Here is a 15284-nt window from a genome sequence, read left to right as displayed (position 1 = left end):
TAATGTTCTCAGATAATAATTAACATAATTACAATAATATAAAATGGTAGCATTTATCTTGGAAGACCCTGTATTTAGGTTTTTTGGGATATATTTGATCATTGTATCCATTCCAATAAAGCAGAATTTATTATTTAATATGACCAATTGGAAAACTGTTTTCAGGAGTATATTAATGGTTTTATGTTATAAATAACGATTAAATTTCCTTGTCTCATCCTTAAAATCCTGCATGGAATTCATTTTTTCTTCATTTATGACTTCCAAATTACATTTGTTAACATAAAGCAAAATAATTAATAACAAAATTCACAAGGTTAATTATTTTAAATTTATAATATGTTCTTTCATACACAGAAAGAACATAGATGTTCATGTCTGATATTAATCCTTTAAATGAGATTCCAAACCAATATAATATTTTCAAGAATAATTTTGTCAAAAAAAGAATGTTAACTTGTAGTCATAAAATAATTTACAGGATTCTTACGGCGATTCGGCACTTCACGATGCTATAGGAAAAGAGAATGTGGAAATAATAGATTTACTAATAAATGTACCAGAGATTGATTTCTCTTTAAAAAACAAGCGAGGCTTTAATGTTCTTCACCATGCAGCTTTAAAGGGAAACAATTTGTAAGTTTTCATGTGATTGTGTTTGAAATTTCTATATTTGTAGGTATTTGATTGCACTGTTAATTAATTTTAAAAAAATTTTTTAAACAGCGCTACAGAAAGGTTACTAGCAAAGACGAGGCAAATTGTAGATGTAAAGAAAGATGATGGTTTTGCTGCACTTCATTTAGCAGCTCTCAATGGTCACTATCAAGTAGCCGAGACATTATTAACCCAGGTATTGAAAATGTTATTTAAACACTAATTATACGGAATGATCAAACAAAATTTAGAACTCGAGTACAGCAGCATGAAGAGTTTGGTAATGCCAGTTTGCAGCTTCGCCAAGTCTGACTTGCAGCATTACTAGATTTCTCGTATCACTTCACACGAGTTCTATTTTTATTTGATCATCCGGGTAATTAAGATGCTATATCATTATTATAATACATTATTATTTAATACAGGGACAAAGCGAAGTAGATATTAGGAATAACAGAAAACAGACACCATTATTACTAGCAGTAAGTCAAGGGCATTGTTCTCTTATTGAATTGCTAGTACGATTCGGAGCAAATATTAATGCAGAAGATGAAGACGGAGATACAGGAATGCATTTAGCATTAATGAAACAGAAGTCAGAAGTAGATATTAAAGAAGCACAAACGATTAGTGGGGTAATGTGTTGAGAAAATAATTCCGATAATGATGTTAACCGCCATATTTATAAATGTGTAATTTCAGATTGTCGAACATTTAAATGGCCAGGGACTAGAAAAATGTAACGGATTTGCTATTGCATGTTTTATTGCTCAAGAAGGTGGCAAACATGTCCACAAAAATCACAAAGGAAAAACGCCTCTAGAGCTTCTTTCCGATAATCACAAATTAAAAGAATTACTATTATATTACTCATCTTTAAATAGGTTTGCATTTTAAATCAGTATTAATGTTTTGTCGGCTAAATAAATTAATAAGTGAATATTTTTTTACGTTTAGTGCTCAAGCCCATTCCATCGCTCGGGAAAATGGCGATCCTGGATCTTCCGCAGCAGAATCTAATCAGACAGAAAGTGACTGTTTAATATGTTGTGAAATGATAGCAAGCATTACATTTGATCCGTGCGGTCATACCGTCACTTGTGAAGATTGTTGTGTTCGAATGAAAAAGTGTATCGCTTGTCAGGAGTCGATACACAAGAAAATAGGCCCAGGTTAGCAATAAAGCATTTTAATTTAATTTCATGATTTGTAAAATCTGCAAATATTGCATTTAATTCATTTTTAACACTTCATCTATTTAAAGAGATCATAATAATGTTTAAGAATTGAAAGTAAAAAGTATTGTTTTTTTAAGTTTTTTGTTACTTTAACATTTCAAAACTAAATCAATAAAATTCACAAAGTAGATATCCCAATAATAATAATCAGATGGATTAAAAATGCTGTCACTGTAAAAAGTATTTTTTTTTTTTAATTATTGTAATATTAATTAACAAGGAACAAAATACATGTTTTGCTGTTAATTTTCTGGACAAAATTACAAGATTTAAATAAAAATTTTACATACTGTTGATAGTGAATAATCAATATTTCGACTAATTAAAAAAAATTATTATATTGCAGATCTTAATCATGGCATTTTTATATCATTCTTCAGAAAGTGGCAACATTAAACACAAGTCAGACAGCAACTTTTTTTAAAAATTGATACATAAGTTAATGACATACAAATGAGATAGAACAATTGTTTTTTAATTGCTACATCTTGAGTCTGATCTAATATAGCAGTGTTTCTCGGCTTTTTACTTGTCGCAAACCAGTAAAATTATGGATTAGTAATTATATGAGACTATGAATTATGCTTATCTGGAGTTACCAAATGTGACAAAGTATATTCAATAATTCTAGATTACTATTTAAGCATCACCTGTAATCAACTGTGCCAGTGTTGGTGCAATCAAATATTTTTCTGTGGACTGGTGGATGGAAAACACTGCTTCAATTAAATCAATAATTAAATACAGTATAAAGAATTCTTTTCAAATATTTGTGTATATACATTTTAATTGATGTGTAAAATAGTTTGTACATTTTAATTTTTATTTCTAGGTGGTAGAGTGATATCTTCGAAAGTAAGACAGGCAAGTGCAGAGAGATTACGCTATCTAGAAAATAAAATACAAGAAATCGAAGAAGCTCACTCGTGTTCGATCTGCATGGAAAGAAGGCGAAACATCGCCTTCCTCTGCGGCCACGGAGCATGCATCAGTTGTGCTCAAACGCTTAAGATTTGCCACATGTGCCGTAAACCGATAACCAAAAAAATCAATTTATATTGATGGTTTTACATCATAATTTTATCTAATTCTGTTGTGCCATCAATCGCTCTTAAAGACTAAATGGAAAGACTCCTACCGAGGAACAATTACTGTGATATGCAGTCCCTGCATATATTTATCACTTCCTTGTCTTTGTCACAACTAGGAAAAAAAAAATATTATATATGGAAATTTCGTAAAGAATTTTTCCATCACGAGAATGAACCAGAAAACGCTTTGCGTCTACCATGCAGTCTTCAGTTTATAAGAAACAAACTTTTCTTTTATAAAAATTTGTACATTTCTGGATAAATGTTTTAATTTATCTTTACACTTCCACGTTGAGCAATAAATTTTTTGAAAGCGAAACGAGACGAAAACCAGAGAAAACGTAGATTCCTTTAAAGATGTTTTACAGTAATCAATGTAACCGATCCCCTTTTTACTAGTAACTGTAGATCAAAAATGTTTAATATGTTTATGTAATATTGTTGGTATATTTTGTAAATATTGACAGAATCGTATCGTAATGACTAGTGTTCTCGTTTCTCCGTATTTGTGACATTTAGTCATATTTCAATTTATATATTTTTCCTATATTGTATATTTCCTAAGATAGTCTACATTTTTGAACATTTGTGGGAAGAGTATAGATATTTTTTGTGACGCTAAAAACGAAGACAACCGAAATTCAGATGATGAATTATCGATTTATTTATAATTGCCTCTCGAAAGAGTCGATCCCTTTTGCCACGAGAATAATTTATATGTTTCGATGCAACTTTTGTTAATTAGTATTTAACGCCGAGCGTTTCAAATTGCTGCAAATCAATAGAGATCCATGCACGAGCAAGAAATATATGCATATCAAGTTAATTAGGAACATTATTAAAAGTTGTATATAATTTATATTATTTTTATTTTGCAGAAGAGTAATTTATACCACATCTGTTACCAATTTTAAGCAATATTTTGTTTATTTCAACTGGAAGAAAAGAAATTCTTGTAAGTTGTTTTTATAAAACAGTAAATTTGTTTGGATGTAAAATTAAAATTTTCAAAAATATTTAAACAATGAAAAATCTACAGATTGCTACAATGTTTACAAATAAATATTACGAAAATATGAGTGTTTGCGTATAAATTTTTACTTCCAAGATTTAGTTGCACAGGTAATTTTAAATGGTTTAAGAATCGGACTCTCTCGGACGTACACTTTCAACCTTTCGAATAAAATAAAGGTATGATTTAAAGCATTTAAATTTCAATTCTTAGAATTTGACTTATCAATTTGTTTTATTTTCACATAGATTATTTTTTGAGGAAAAATCCACGGAAGAGAAATAAGCTGACATACTAGGTGAATAAATGAGAAGTTTACTCACAAGAAGGTATTTGGCAAAACTGTAAGCTGTTTACATTCATTATTACTTAGCTACACATTACATTTCTTGTAATGTTTAGCTAAATTGTGAACATTTATTTACTGTAGACTTGAGGACCTTATATTTGAAACTATAAATAAGTTTTCAGAAAATTCTTTGTTAAAAAGTCAAAAGTTGATTCTTTTTGTAACCGTACGAGCAAAAACGTAAGATAATTGCTAAATATTTCATGGGATTCGCTTCTAAATGCATCGTAATGTCTGTCAATAACTCCTACGAAAATTTTCTATTTTGTAATTTAAATAATTTTCAGTTATTGTATACTATAACTCTATGCTTCATACAGTATAAAGAAAGCCTATGTATAGCTATTTAGGAAGGGTATGTGTCCACAGTAAAATATAATATTGAATAACAATGCAAATTATATATTTAATTTAATTAAAAGTTATGCTTCAAGGAGAATGCAGTAGGATAGAAGAACTAAGGTTAAAAGTAACTTATACTAATATAAAAATTGAAATAGCTTGGTTTGTATTGGCCAATTTCGTAGCAGAGGGATGTGTGTGCAAGTTTGGGTTTTTTGTATATCCTGGGAGGGTGTAACAATGGCAAAGAGCTCACACTGCACTTGAATCGCTCGAGTTCTACTGGCTCACAGCATTGCAAAACTCCTCATTCTACTACTAGTGAGTAAACTCCTCATATAAAAACTATGAATTTCCAAAGTAATGTTAGTTATTACAGGATAATTAATCATTTATCCTGTAATTGTTGTCCAAATAAAACTATTTATTCTATTTTATTTTACAGAAAAATATTCTAAAACTTCTAGAGAAGTATGGAGAGGACAGAATGCATTGTGCGTAAGTAGCAGTCGTTGACGGAAGGAGTCATCTTATGTGATGATAGAGATTTTGTATATAGCATTCTGCTGAATATTCTGATAAGGCAAAATTTACTTATTTTGTAAAATCACATTAACACTTGATTTGTTTGTCAGGTCACAAATGAAGGTGGTGTCAGTTTAAATGAGATAAAATATCATTTGAGACTCAAATGTCTTTGCGTTGGATCTCGCTCTTCCAGGCACAAAATCCAATGCCGAGGTGACTTTGGGATAAGTGTGCACTCGGGTGGACGGGGCAGGCAGATTTCTCCTTTCAATCCATTTCCACATCCCAAGTGTGCCCTTACCTTTATGGGTTGGCAGGATTAAAAGACAAAATAGCAGAACCAACCTCCCATTGATCGGAATGTTGTTGAGGAATGGTAAGTACACATGCTACAATTTTCACCACACTATAAGAAGGAACATACATATTATGCAAAAGATAAAGATCCTATTTGTAAGGAGCTCATTAACACTTCATCATCTAGTTAAGGTGGCATGCACATATTGTGATGACAAATTTTGCTTCATTTTTACTCCCACACCCCTTTTGTATACACTTTGTCATCACCACTGATTCCTCCTCCCATTTAAGTAATCATATTTACAATAAATGTCAATTAACAATAGAATATTCCAAAATAAATGAATTATTTTGTATGTGCAAACACTTGGATAACCTCCCCTCCCTGTGTCGGCATTCGTCGACACCCCCCATCTCAATGTCATAACAAATGCATGTCACCCAAAACCCTCCTTCCGGAGATGTGTTTCTTTGGCATCCCAAATAAATTACAGTTGTTAGTACAAAGACTGTGCCATAAGTCGAGTGGTCCGGAATCTGGCAATATCGTCTAAACCGTTTAAACGTGGTTTGGGCAAAACAAGACTCCACTCGGATCTCCAAAGAACCACATTTCTAGGAAGAGATTTCACAAAATGGCAGAGCAACCAATGTGGACAAGAAGTGGTTCTGTGAGTAGGATTATAATGTGTGGGGTGAACTAGATTACAGAGTCAAAGTGACTCTTGGTGTTTCTGTGTACATCTGGGTCATACCGTACCAAACAGTTTTGGTGCCTGGCTAAAACCTCATTTCTAGAGCTCGATTCGACAGTGATTACAAAAACATGTACGGACTCGTTCCGGAGCCCACGAGGTCGGTGCCCAAGGCACGTGTCAAACCCTGCTTCCGTAAGTTGTCTCCAGAGCATACGTTAAGAATTCATGAAATAAATCCCAGCGATTCCTCCTCGTGTTTACACATTAATTGCAGAAGGTAAAAAACCCGCCCCTCCCACAACTTTGCCTGTTCCTCACGTCAGTCGAAAGCGCCGTCTACGAATTGCTACGTCACTGGGTAATTTCAACACGTGGTGTTAGGAAATGTGACGTCACATCCGGCGCTTAAGTATTATTAATCGCCAAATATGACATTAAAGTTCTTCGAGGGATTGACTACCTTACACTTTAATATCAACGTTTATGTCTCTCTCGTAATTAACATTTAAGCGCACGAAATTCATTTGTATTTATAATTTCACATACCGAATATACATAAATGGCGAGTATTGTATTGCTTTTAAAGTAATTAGTTCCGACTTTCGTCGACAGATGCCGTCGGAGGTAATGACGACACGGATCAAAGTCGACGAAACTTTTCATTGTAGATAGGATTCCGATATGATTAAGGGACTCGTTTTTAAAAATTCCTTCATATTTAAATATGTTAAATCTTTTAGAAACGGGTAAGTAAAATGTTTCTTAAATATATTTACGTTTACGAAAGTGCGGAATGTTAATTTGTTTATTGCAATAATTTTTACTGTAAGAGGGCGCTAGTTGTTTCTTTTAGTTAGTAAACGTGTTTCGTTGGTATAAATGATTATCTATCGATAAAATGCACGTGATGATTAATAATAACCAATAATGCGTAATAAAATAGCGAGGGATAATATTTCATAAACATTGTAACAGCAGTCAAAATCGTAACTTAGATGATTAGAGGTTGACATAAAATACAGGCGANTCTTGCCATCCTACATTTACCTACAGTCGACCCCCCCATAACACTGTTGATTATTCCGTTTTATATGAATTCCATGTTGTACGAGTCACTTAGATTTTACAAATACGTGTGCCGGGCTGTGAACGGCTCACGTATTTGTAAAATCTAAGTGACTCGTACAACATGGAATTCATATAAAACGGAATAATCAACAGTGTTATGGGGGGGTCGACTGTAGGTAAATGTAGGATGGCAAGAGTAGAGACTGATTAGTGATAACGTGGAGAATAAAAGAAAGGCATGTTAGTGATATTTTAAACCTATATAAATAAAGGACAGGTGTAGTAATCTTCATCCATATTCTACTTTTGTTAGTGCAAAATATTATATAAATTACCAAAATATGTAGAGCCAACGTGTCATAAGAAAGGTTATTTCTCCTGTCAAAAATACAAAACTTTCAACCCAAATACTATTTCTCGCTATACTAAATCAAAATTGTATAGCATATTTTATGTAGTATTAATTAATTATTTAAAAAATAGTTTGTCTTTATATGGATTAAATTTTTATAGCTATTTAAGTTTATCGGAGAATAAGCAATGATTTTCCTAATTATATTGTTGTACATGCGTAATAAAACAGTAAAATGCAAATTTATTAGAGAGGTTGCGGCTGACGTTTTCAACGCGAAACGTGTACGTCGGACGTTCATCGACGACTTCCTGTGAGCCTAGAAGTTTAACAATGGCGTTTGGAATCATACTCGAGGTTCCAAACGCCATTGTTAAACTTCTAGGCTCCCAGGAAGGCGGCGATGAACGTCCGACGTACACGTTTTCGCGTTGAAAACGTCGGCCGCAACCACGCTATTTATTTATTTTACCATTACCTATTTATTAAACAGATATATTATACATAGAACATTACGTACTCGCAATATAACAGTTTTAAACATTATAAAAGAGCTTCTTGTCTTCGAAATTGTTGACACTAATATCTCAAATACAGTACTATAGAAGAGATAACAGAGGCTTATCACAATGCTACTGGATAACATTAAAATGAAAGAAGTAGCATTGTGATAAATCTCTGTTATCTCTACTATAGTATTTGAGATATTAGTTTTAAAAAGATCTCTATTTAAAACCTGTATAAATTAAATCGTTTATTTACATCCTCATCTGTAATTTAAAATCATCATATTATTATTATATATATAAACCAAATACACTTTTTCTTTCTTTATTCATGATATATAATTTAAAAAATGTAATTAAGCCACATCATGTTGAAAGAAAATTGAACACACGTCCGCCATTTTCCTTTTAGTCAAGGGGCGTGCCATTTGTGTGTAAAGGCAACCACCTGGAAGAGTTTTAAAGGTGTCTTGTCATATCTCGAGAGAGGTCTGACTTAACGAAGATGTTATTCGTTATTAACATTTTAAAATTCTTCACTACCCTCAAAATTAAGCTTGGCTATACTTCTTGCCATTCGATAATAATTAATTAAACATATAAAAAGTTATAAGTAAAGGTTTCTTACTCCAACAGTGAGATCAGTGATATTTATCACGTCTTTCTTAATTATCCGCCATTAACGGAGACAGGGATTAAAACACACTATTTCGCCTATTTAACAATGCATTTCTGATTGATAACTTTTCGATCCCTGTTCGAGCTCACGGCTTCGGTGTCTAAGACCGTTGTTTACAACATAACGAACAAAAGGTTAGTTCGTGCTAATATACTTTTGCCTTCCGGAATAACGGACGAACGCACAATTTGTACACATCCTAATGGGGCAGTTTCTACGTATTAGTGTCTTTCATTTATTGGCATGTTTTCTTTATCTAGTTCTGATAGGCAAATGCAACGTTTCTTCCGTTTCCCACGGTCATTAGCTCCTTATTACCTCTTAGAAGGATTTTAACTTCAACAATATGGTTCGTAGCACCTCAAAGATCAAACTGTAGACCATCAAAACACACCTTAAATTGCTGAGACAATTTATTAAAGCTAAACTAACGTTTTTACTAAGCCTTTTTCAGGTTAAACGAGATTATAACAGCGGTGTTCCAAAATAGTTTTCATTGTAAATATTTTCACAAGTCGAAATCAAAATTTTCACAAACAAAACTATACCTTCAATAAAAACACGAGAACACGACTTATATTCTTCAAAAGAAAAAAACACTTGGAAAAAATCAACAACGTACCGAGTATAGTACGAGTCAGATAGACCTGAGAACACTATAAATAAACAATGTATGGCCGAGAGTAAAGCCCTTTAAGACCTGGCTCGTACTTAGTTATAAAAATATTGTTACATTGAGGGTTAAATTTCAATATCAATACCTCGGCCGTAGCAGTATCAGGAATATAAATATGTATGCATATGTCATTCTTCGTTCCTCGCCACTTTGCCGTTCCCTTCATTGTTGGCCATGCCGAATCTATGGATAATCATTAAAAAGACCACATTAGCAAGGAGGAATCAAGAACTTTTTAAAGAAGAAATTATAGATGGAAACGAAACAAGTCGCGTAATAAACAACGGGAGACTGGATTTATTACCCCCTACCCCTGAGTAAGAAATCGTTGACCCCCTCCCACCCCAAAATACCTTACGTAATTTATGGATGGCCCCTTATACAGAGACTCGTGTAAGAGAGGTTGCAGCCGAAGTTTTCATCTCTAAAACGTTTACGCTAGTACCAGTCAGACGTGAAAGTCAGGATTTCTGTTTGAACAATGAAAACACAAAAAATTATCAGTAGCAAAGAACCAAATTTGTACTACAATTCGTATAGAGCAAATTGGTCACTCTTTTAAAAAAATCTTAATTATTGATACTTTTATTATTAATTTAAAAATTCGCAAAATTAACAAATCCAGAACAAGCCTAGCATCGCGTTTAAAGACAAATGTTTCGTTTAGAAAATACTTAGGTATTTGTTATTTGCACAAGAAGTCAGAACAAATCCGTTACCTGCTGTTACATGGAAATGTTAGTTTCTTAACTGCAAAGCTCTGAAAACTTGAAAAATTAATGCTGTCGGGTGTTCTTGGTTTGTAGAAAATTCTATTTGCAGAATGATCATAAAATTTTCTCACTTAAGCCACAAAACCACGTCAAGGTGACACCCACTTTGTGGTGTTTTTTTTTGTTTCCAGAAACCAACCCTACTTGCTAGACAGCGTAGCAAGTAGAGAGAAAAACTGGATCGCGCGCGAAGTGTATGTATTGTAAGAGCTTTATTTAGCGATGATTTCCAAATCTATCGTTTGGGAATTCGCAAGGATATAGACTTTCAATTGCTACAACGGTTGAGTTCCCGGGTCCCACGGAAGTGCACGGCGTGCTCCTGGGCACTCAACCATTGTACTAATAGAAAGTCCATAGCCTTGCGAAAGTCCAAACGATTAGACTCGGAAATAATTGCCAAGTAAATCTTTTACAATACCGAAACAATATTTTTCATTGTCTTCCGATAAATATTGTTTCTTTAACAATGTAGATCGAAACAATGAATATGCTTATTTATAAAATTTTTTATGTGAAATATTTAAGCTACTTTTATGAATTAACTAGCTGTTACCTGCGGCTTTGCCTGCCCGGATTTTGGAAGCAAACCTCATTTATATACAGTATTTCAACAACCATAATAATTGTTATATAACACCTACCGCTGAGAATGATGAGAATTGCCGAGAATCAAACGAATTTCAATTTGATCAATTTTCTGGAATGTTTACAATCGTTCTATAATCGAATCAATATGCAATAACAAATTCGAATTTAAAACAATTCGAACATTTTTAAAATCGAAAAAGATAAAAATATTTATAACAATGTCTGAAATGTTATTAATTTAATACACCTAAGTACTCGATTAAGACTAAATCCTCTCCCTCTTCCCCGCCCGAGGGGGAATATCGAAAAATCCCTACTTCGTGTGCATTGCCATGGCATACCCTACTAAAACGCAGATAAAATAAAAAATCGCATCTAAAATAGTACAGTAGAAGCCGTTTTTCCGGTTAAGACTTAATGCTCTCCTTCTCCCCCCCCGCGGGGGAATTTTGAAAAATCCCTTCTTAGTGTGCGTTTTCATGACGTGCCCTAACTGTGTACCAAATTTCATCTCTTTAGGTTCAGCTGTTTGCTCAGGGCGATGATGAATCAGTCAGTCAGTCAGTCAGTCAGGACAAGTAATTTTATATATATAGATTTGTAAATGCTAACAAAGAATAAAATTGTCATTAGGTCCGACCCTATTCGAGATCAGACATGTCCTCTTTTATCTCCCCACCCCTCGACCTTTAACAAGCAAAATTTAATGGCATCGATTATCCTAATACACAGTTTAACTTAAATTTAATTAATTATCATTCGCACCGAGCAATTTCTTTTTAAATCCATTAATTTTTCGAATAAATTTCTTATTTGCATAAATAACAATAAAATGTGAAAAATCTCTTACCCCAAGGGTGGACGCAAGGGTCGATAATGGCCAGAATCAAAAAACATTTTTCAATCACTCGAAATCGCACTCTTAGCAACAAAAGAGCAAAACAATGAAAAGATCAATTGTTGAGATTCATTGTTACGCGTTAATTGAAGTAGATAGAAATTTTAATGATTAATTTTATATTTTTAATTTTTGAATTAGTCCCTGTGTAATAATGATTAAAAGGGTGATGGTCGTGGCAGTAGAGGTCTTGGCCCACCTGTCTGGAGGATTTGGGATCGAATCCGGGCTAAATTGAAGGATTTTTTCCCATATGGCGTGTTTTAGGCGTCCATTATTATAATCGGGATACTTCTTGTCGTAGATACACGAACACTTTCGGATGTTTTCGATAATTCTTTCCAGATCAATTCTAGAGCAGCCACGAGGGATCGTACACAAAAGCTCGTTTTCCGCCATTTTCGCACCATCACAATGACCTAGATTTCACTAACTTCTGATTGATGGATAGTACCGTTTTACGGCCGTATTCGCCTCGAAATTTGAACACTGCTCAACTCGCTTTTACGCTGGTTTTACGACCTGAACACCGCTCGGGCCTAAAATATCATGGTCACGTGATTAAAAGCTTTTACGGCCAAGGTTTTTACGCCCGTTTTTACGACTCGGCCTTACAGATATTTAAAAATTTTACCAAGTTATAGGACTGGTCTTTCAATATAGGATAACTTAAAACGACGTATATAAGTTTTTGCCAAGTAATTTATTTAAATTATTATAAATATTTCCGATTACTTGGTGTCATTAAAAAATTGAATGTCTAATCAGGGATGGGCAAGCAAAAGTTCAGTTGCAGCCGAAATGCATGGGAACCGTAGTTCTGTACCGCGTTTTTATTAAATAATATAAATATAATATAAAAATGTCTATATCATTTATTCCAGAAGGTTCTAAATTTAATTTAATTAATTATTTATTTATTTAATTATTAATTTAGTTACGAGATGGCGCATAACGCTTACCTCTTAAGACAAATTGCTTTGGTTCTAATCATTTTAAGTAGCCATATTATAGCCCGTTATTTAGGCGATCTTTTGGATGTTTAGGATGTATACCAATCGGGCTTTATGTTGATGTTATTTATATAATATAAAACAAATATTGAATTTTTTAATAAACATATTTTCACTAAATTGTGGAAATAAAATTGTAAAAATAATAATAAAAATCAGAAATTAACACTTTCAGCAAGTTCGGGGTATTACTGTACTCAGCAGAATGCTGCGAAATTAGTTAGGGGCCGTACATAAATTACTTAAGGTATTTAGGGCGGGTGGGGGGTCAAGGATTTTTTACTCGGGGGTAGGGGGCAATAGATCTTGTCTTGCGTAATATTCTTATTTTTATTTTTTGATCTCGTTGAGTGGTGAAGTTTTGATTGAATTTGGCTTCAATTTGGCGGTTTCTATTAAGAATGCTGTTGTACTAATGCCATCTCTTGTGACATAATGGGTGATAGTCTCTCTCTCTCTCTCTCTTTTTTTTTTATTATTAGAATAAGTGCACCACTCCTATGGGTGCATAACACTAAGAATACATAAACCAAAATACATGATACAAAGTAAACATAAAATTAGTATTCTGCTTTTAGTGATAACTAAAATGTAAAAGTAGAAATTAGAAATAGTCTTTTCTTCCATATTTTTTGAACATAATTGTAAAAAGCATCAAACAGTGGCTTCTGAACAAGCTTATCAAGTGGACATGGCCACCTGAAACCAAGCATAAAGATTTCTAATTTCAGAATAAGTATATCTTGATCGTAAATTGGACAATGATAGATTGTATGGTTGATGGTGTCTAGGTTTTCTGTAGAGCAAAAAGCAAGAAGCAGTTTCTGCCTGTTTATACATCACCAGGTAACTTCTAAAATTACCATGCTCGGTAAGTAGTTGAGCAGTAGCAAATGTTAAACCTCTAAGTGATGATGAGAACCTGCATTCAACACTAGGAAAATAAAGTCTTGTTATTCTACCAGTTGTACTGCTCAACCATTGTTGATACACTTTTGCATAGCGTTGCCATGGATATAATTTTTAAGGCTGCTACAGCGTGAGAGAGGGATGTGAGTGTAGTCCGAGTCAGTGTCCTTTGCAGCTGACTTAGCCTCAAAGTCGAGTTTTTCATTTCCTAGTATGCCAGTATGGCCAGGAACAAATATAAAAGTTATCTTATTTACAAGATTTTTAATATGGTGCTGGATATGTGATTTTATTGCTAATGCAATTGGGATGTAATAGAGGTTTTAGGACAGACTTAGAATCACTGTAAATGTTGATAGACAGAGTTTTGTTTGGTAGTGAAGTGGCGCACTGAACAGTTTGGTAGACAGCATCTTCAGCTTGATAGATGGAGGTATGTGGGGGTTATCTGTACCTTCTTGGAGGAAGATACAGATATTTAAGCCAACACGAATGGGGCTTTTTGACCCATCTATGTAGATATTAATGTCTGCATGGTAATCCATGGAGGAAGCAGATGACACTAAATGTACCCTGGAGATAACCTTGTTTACAGGATCATCCTGTAAACGGATAGTAGGGTAATTGAAATGTGGTAGCATATGAACAGCCGTAGATAGGAGTAGAAACTGTTGTTGGGCCTTGATGTTTGTAGTTCTGATGTAGTAGTTTAGAACCTTTTTTAAATACATAGTGTATAGGAAGAAGCTCTGCTAGTATCAGAGAGACATTAGTAGAAACAGTTCTGCAGCACTTGGTGGCAAACTGTCTTTCAAGACAGAGTAATTTACTTACAACTGAATTTTTACTAGTTACATGACCCTAGCTAGAGGCGATGTAAAGTAGCATTAGTTATATTGCCCCATTATATAGATTTTTACAAGCTTTATAATTTAGTTCCCAGGTGCATCTAGCACGTTTTAGCAGCTTGTAGTTTATTTTCTTGACCTTAGCGACGATGTAATCAATATGGCAACGGAATGTGGTTTCTCTCTATTCTCTCTTGTTTTATTTTTTGTTTTTCCGTCTGGTGCGTACACGAATAAATCGGAAGGTTTTTCGACGCGTGAGCCAGCCACATACAGTTGTCCATGCGAGAAGCACGGATTCTCCAAATTTAGCTCACAGACTCGCTGCGATTGTCAGAAGCGCGATATTCCCCATTTTTATATATATATTTTTTTTAAATCCTTTATAATTTTAATTATTTAATTGCTCCTTTCTCTCTTCCTTGGCATGTTGTGAAATTTCTGATAGTTGGATAATAAACCGTTTTATTGTAATTTGTCTTTTTAAATTGTTAGATGATATTAAAATTTGGAAAAGGAGATCCCTAGATCGGTAAAATAGGCGAATTTCCTTCTACAACTTCGGTTGTTGTTCGGTATACAGTTAAAGTTTTAACAAAGTTCGAGCGAATACGTAATTAGCAAAAAAAAAAGTCGAAATAAAGTGATTAAACAAACATTATTACGAATATCGTAAACAACAGTTCACAAATGCATATATAGAAATATTTTTTGAAGGGGGAAATGGTCTTCACAATTTGAAATCGATCGAACACA

At 33.6% G+C, this 15284-nt stretch overlaps 2 protein-coding genes and 1 long non-coding RNA gene across 3 annotated transcripts in view; 2 read left to right on the top strand and 1 right to left on the bottom strand.

Moving 5' to 3' along the window:
• The window catches only part of LOC111612717 (E3 ubiquitin-protein ligase MIB2-like), a 31502-nt gene extending 27561 nt beyond the window's left edge, over positions 1 to 3941 (top strand). Inside the window, exons 7-12 of the mRNA XM_023353952.1 lie at positions 470 to 636; positions 727 to 853; positions 1083 to 1292; positions 1360 to 1541; positions 1615 to 1829; positions 2728 to 3941. Of these exons, the coding sequence (XP_023209720.1) occupies positions 470 to 636; positions 727 to 853; positions 1083 to 1292; positions 1360 to 1541; positions 1615 to 1829; positions 2728 to 2957 (1131 nt within the window). The 3' untranslated portion in view covers positions 2958 to 3941. The remainder of the gene's footprint in view (positions 1 to 469; positions 637 to 726; positions 854 to 1082; positions 1293 to 1359; positions 1542 to 1614; positions 1830 to 2727) is intronic.
• A 2898-nt stretch (positions 3942 to 6839) lies between these two features.
• Positions 6840 to 15284, top strand: part of LOC111612720 (probable serine hydrolase) — a 10781-nt gene continuing 2336 nt past the window's right edge. Inside the window, exon 1 of the mRNA XM_023353961.1 lies at positions 6840 to 6961. Coding sequence (XP_023209729.1) covers positions 6897 to 6961 — 65 coding nt within the window. The 5' untranslated portion in view covers positions 6840 to 6896. The remainder of the gene's footprint in view (positions 6962 to 15284) is intronic.
• Positions 10384 to 12344, bottom strand: LOC111612721. Its single transcript, XR_002754662.1, has 2 exons — positions 11711 to 12344; positions 10384 to 10969 (listed from the first exon to the last, which is right to left on the bottom strand). It is a non-coding gene; the product is annotated as an uncharacterized LOC111612721 (long non-coding RNA).

Source organism: Centruroides sculpturatus, unplaced genomic scaffold (assembly GCF_000671375.1).
Source record: "Centruroides sculpturatus isolate CEXI.00-Female unplaced genomic scaffold, Cexi_2.0 scaffold1772, whole genome shotgun sequence".
Taxonomy (NCBI): Eukaryota; Metazoa; Arthropoda; class Arachnida; order Scorpiones; family Buthidae; genus Centruroides; species Centruroides sculpturatus.
Note: the sequence above shows the minus strand (reverse complement) of the source record. Positions and strands in the feature narration are given on the sequence as shown.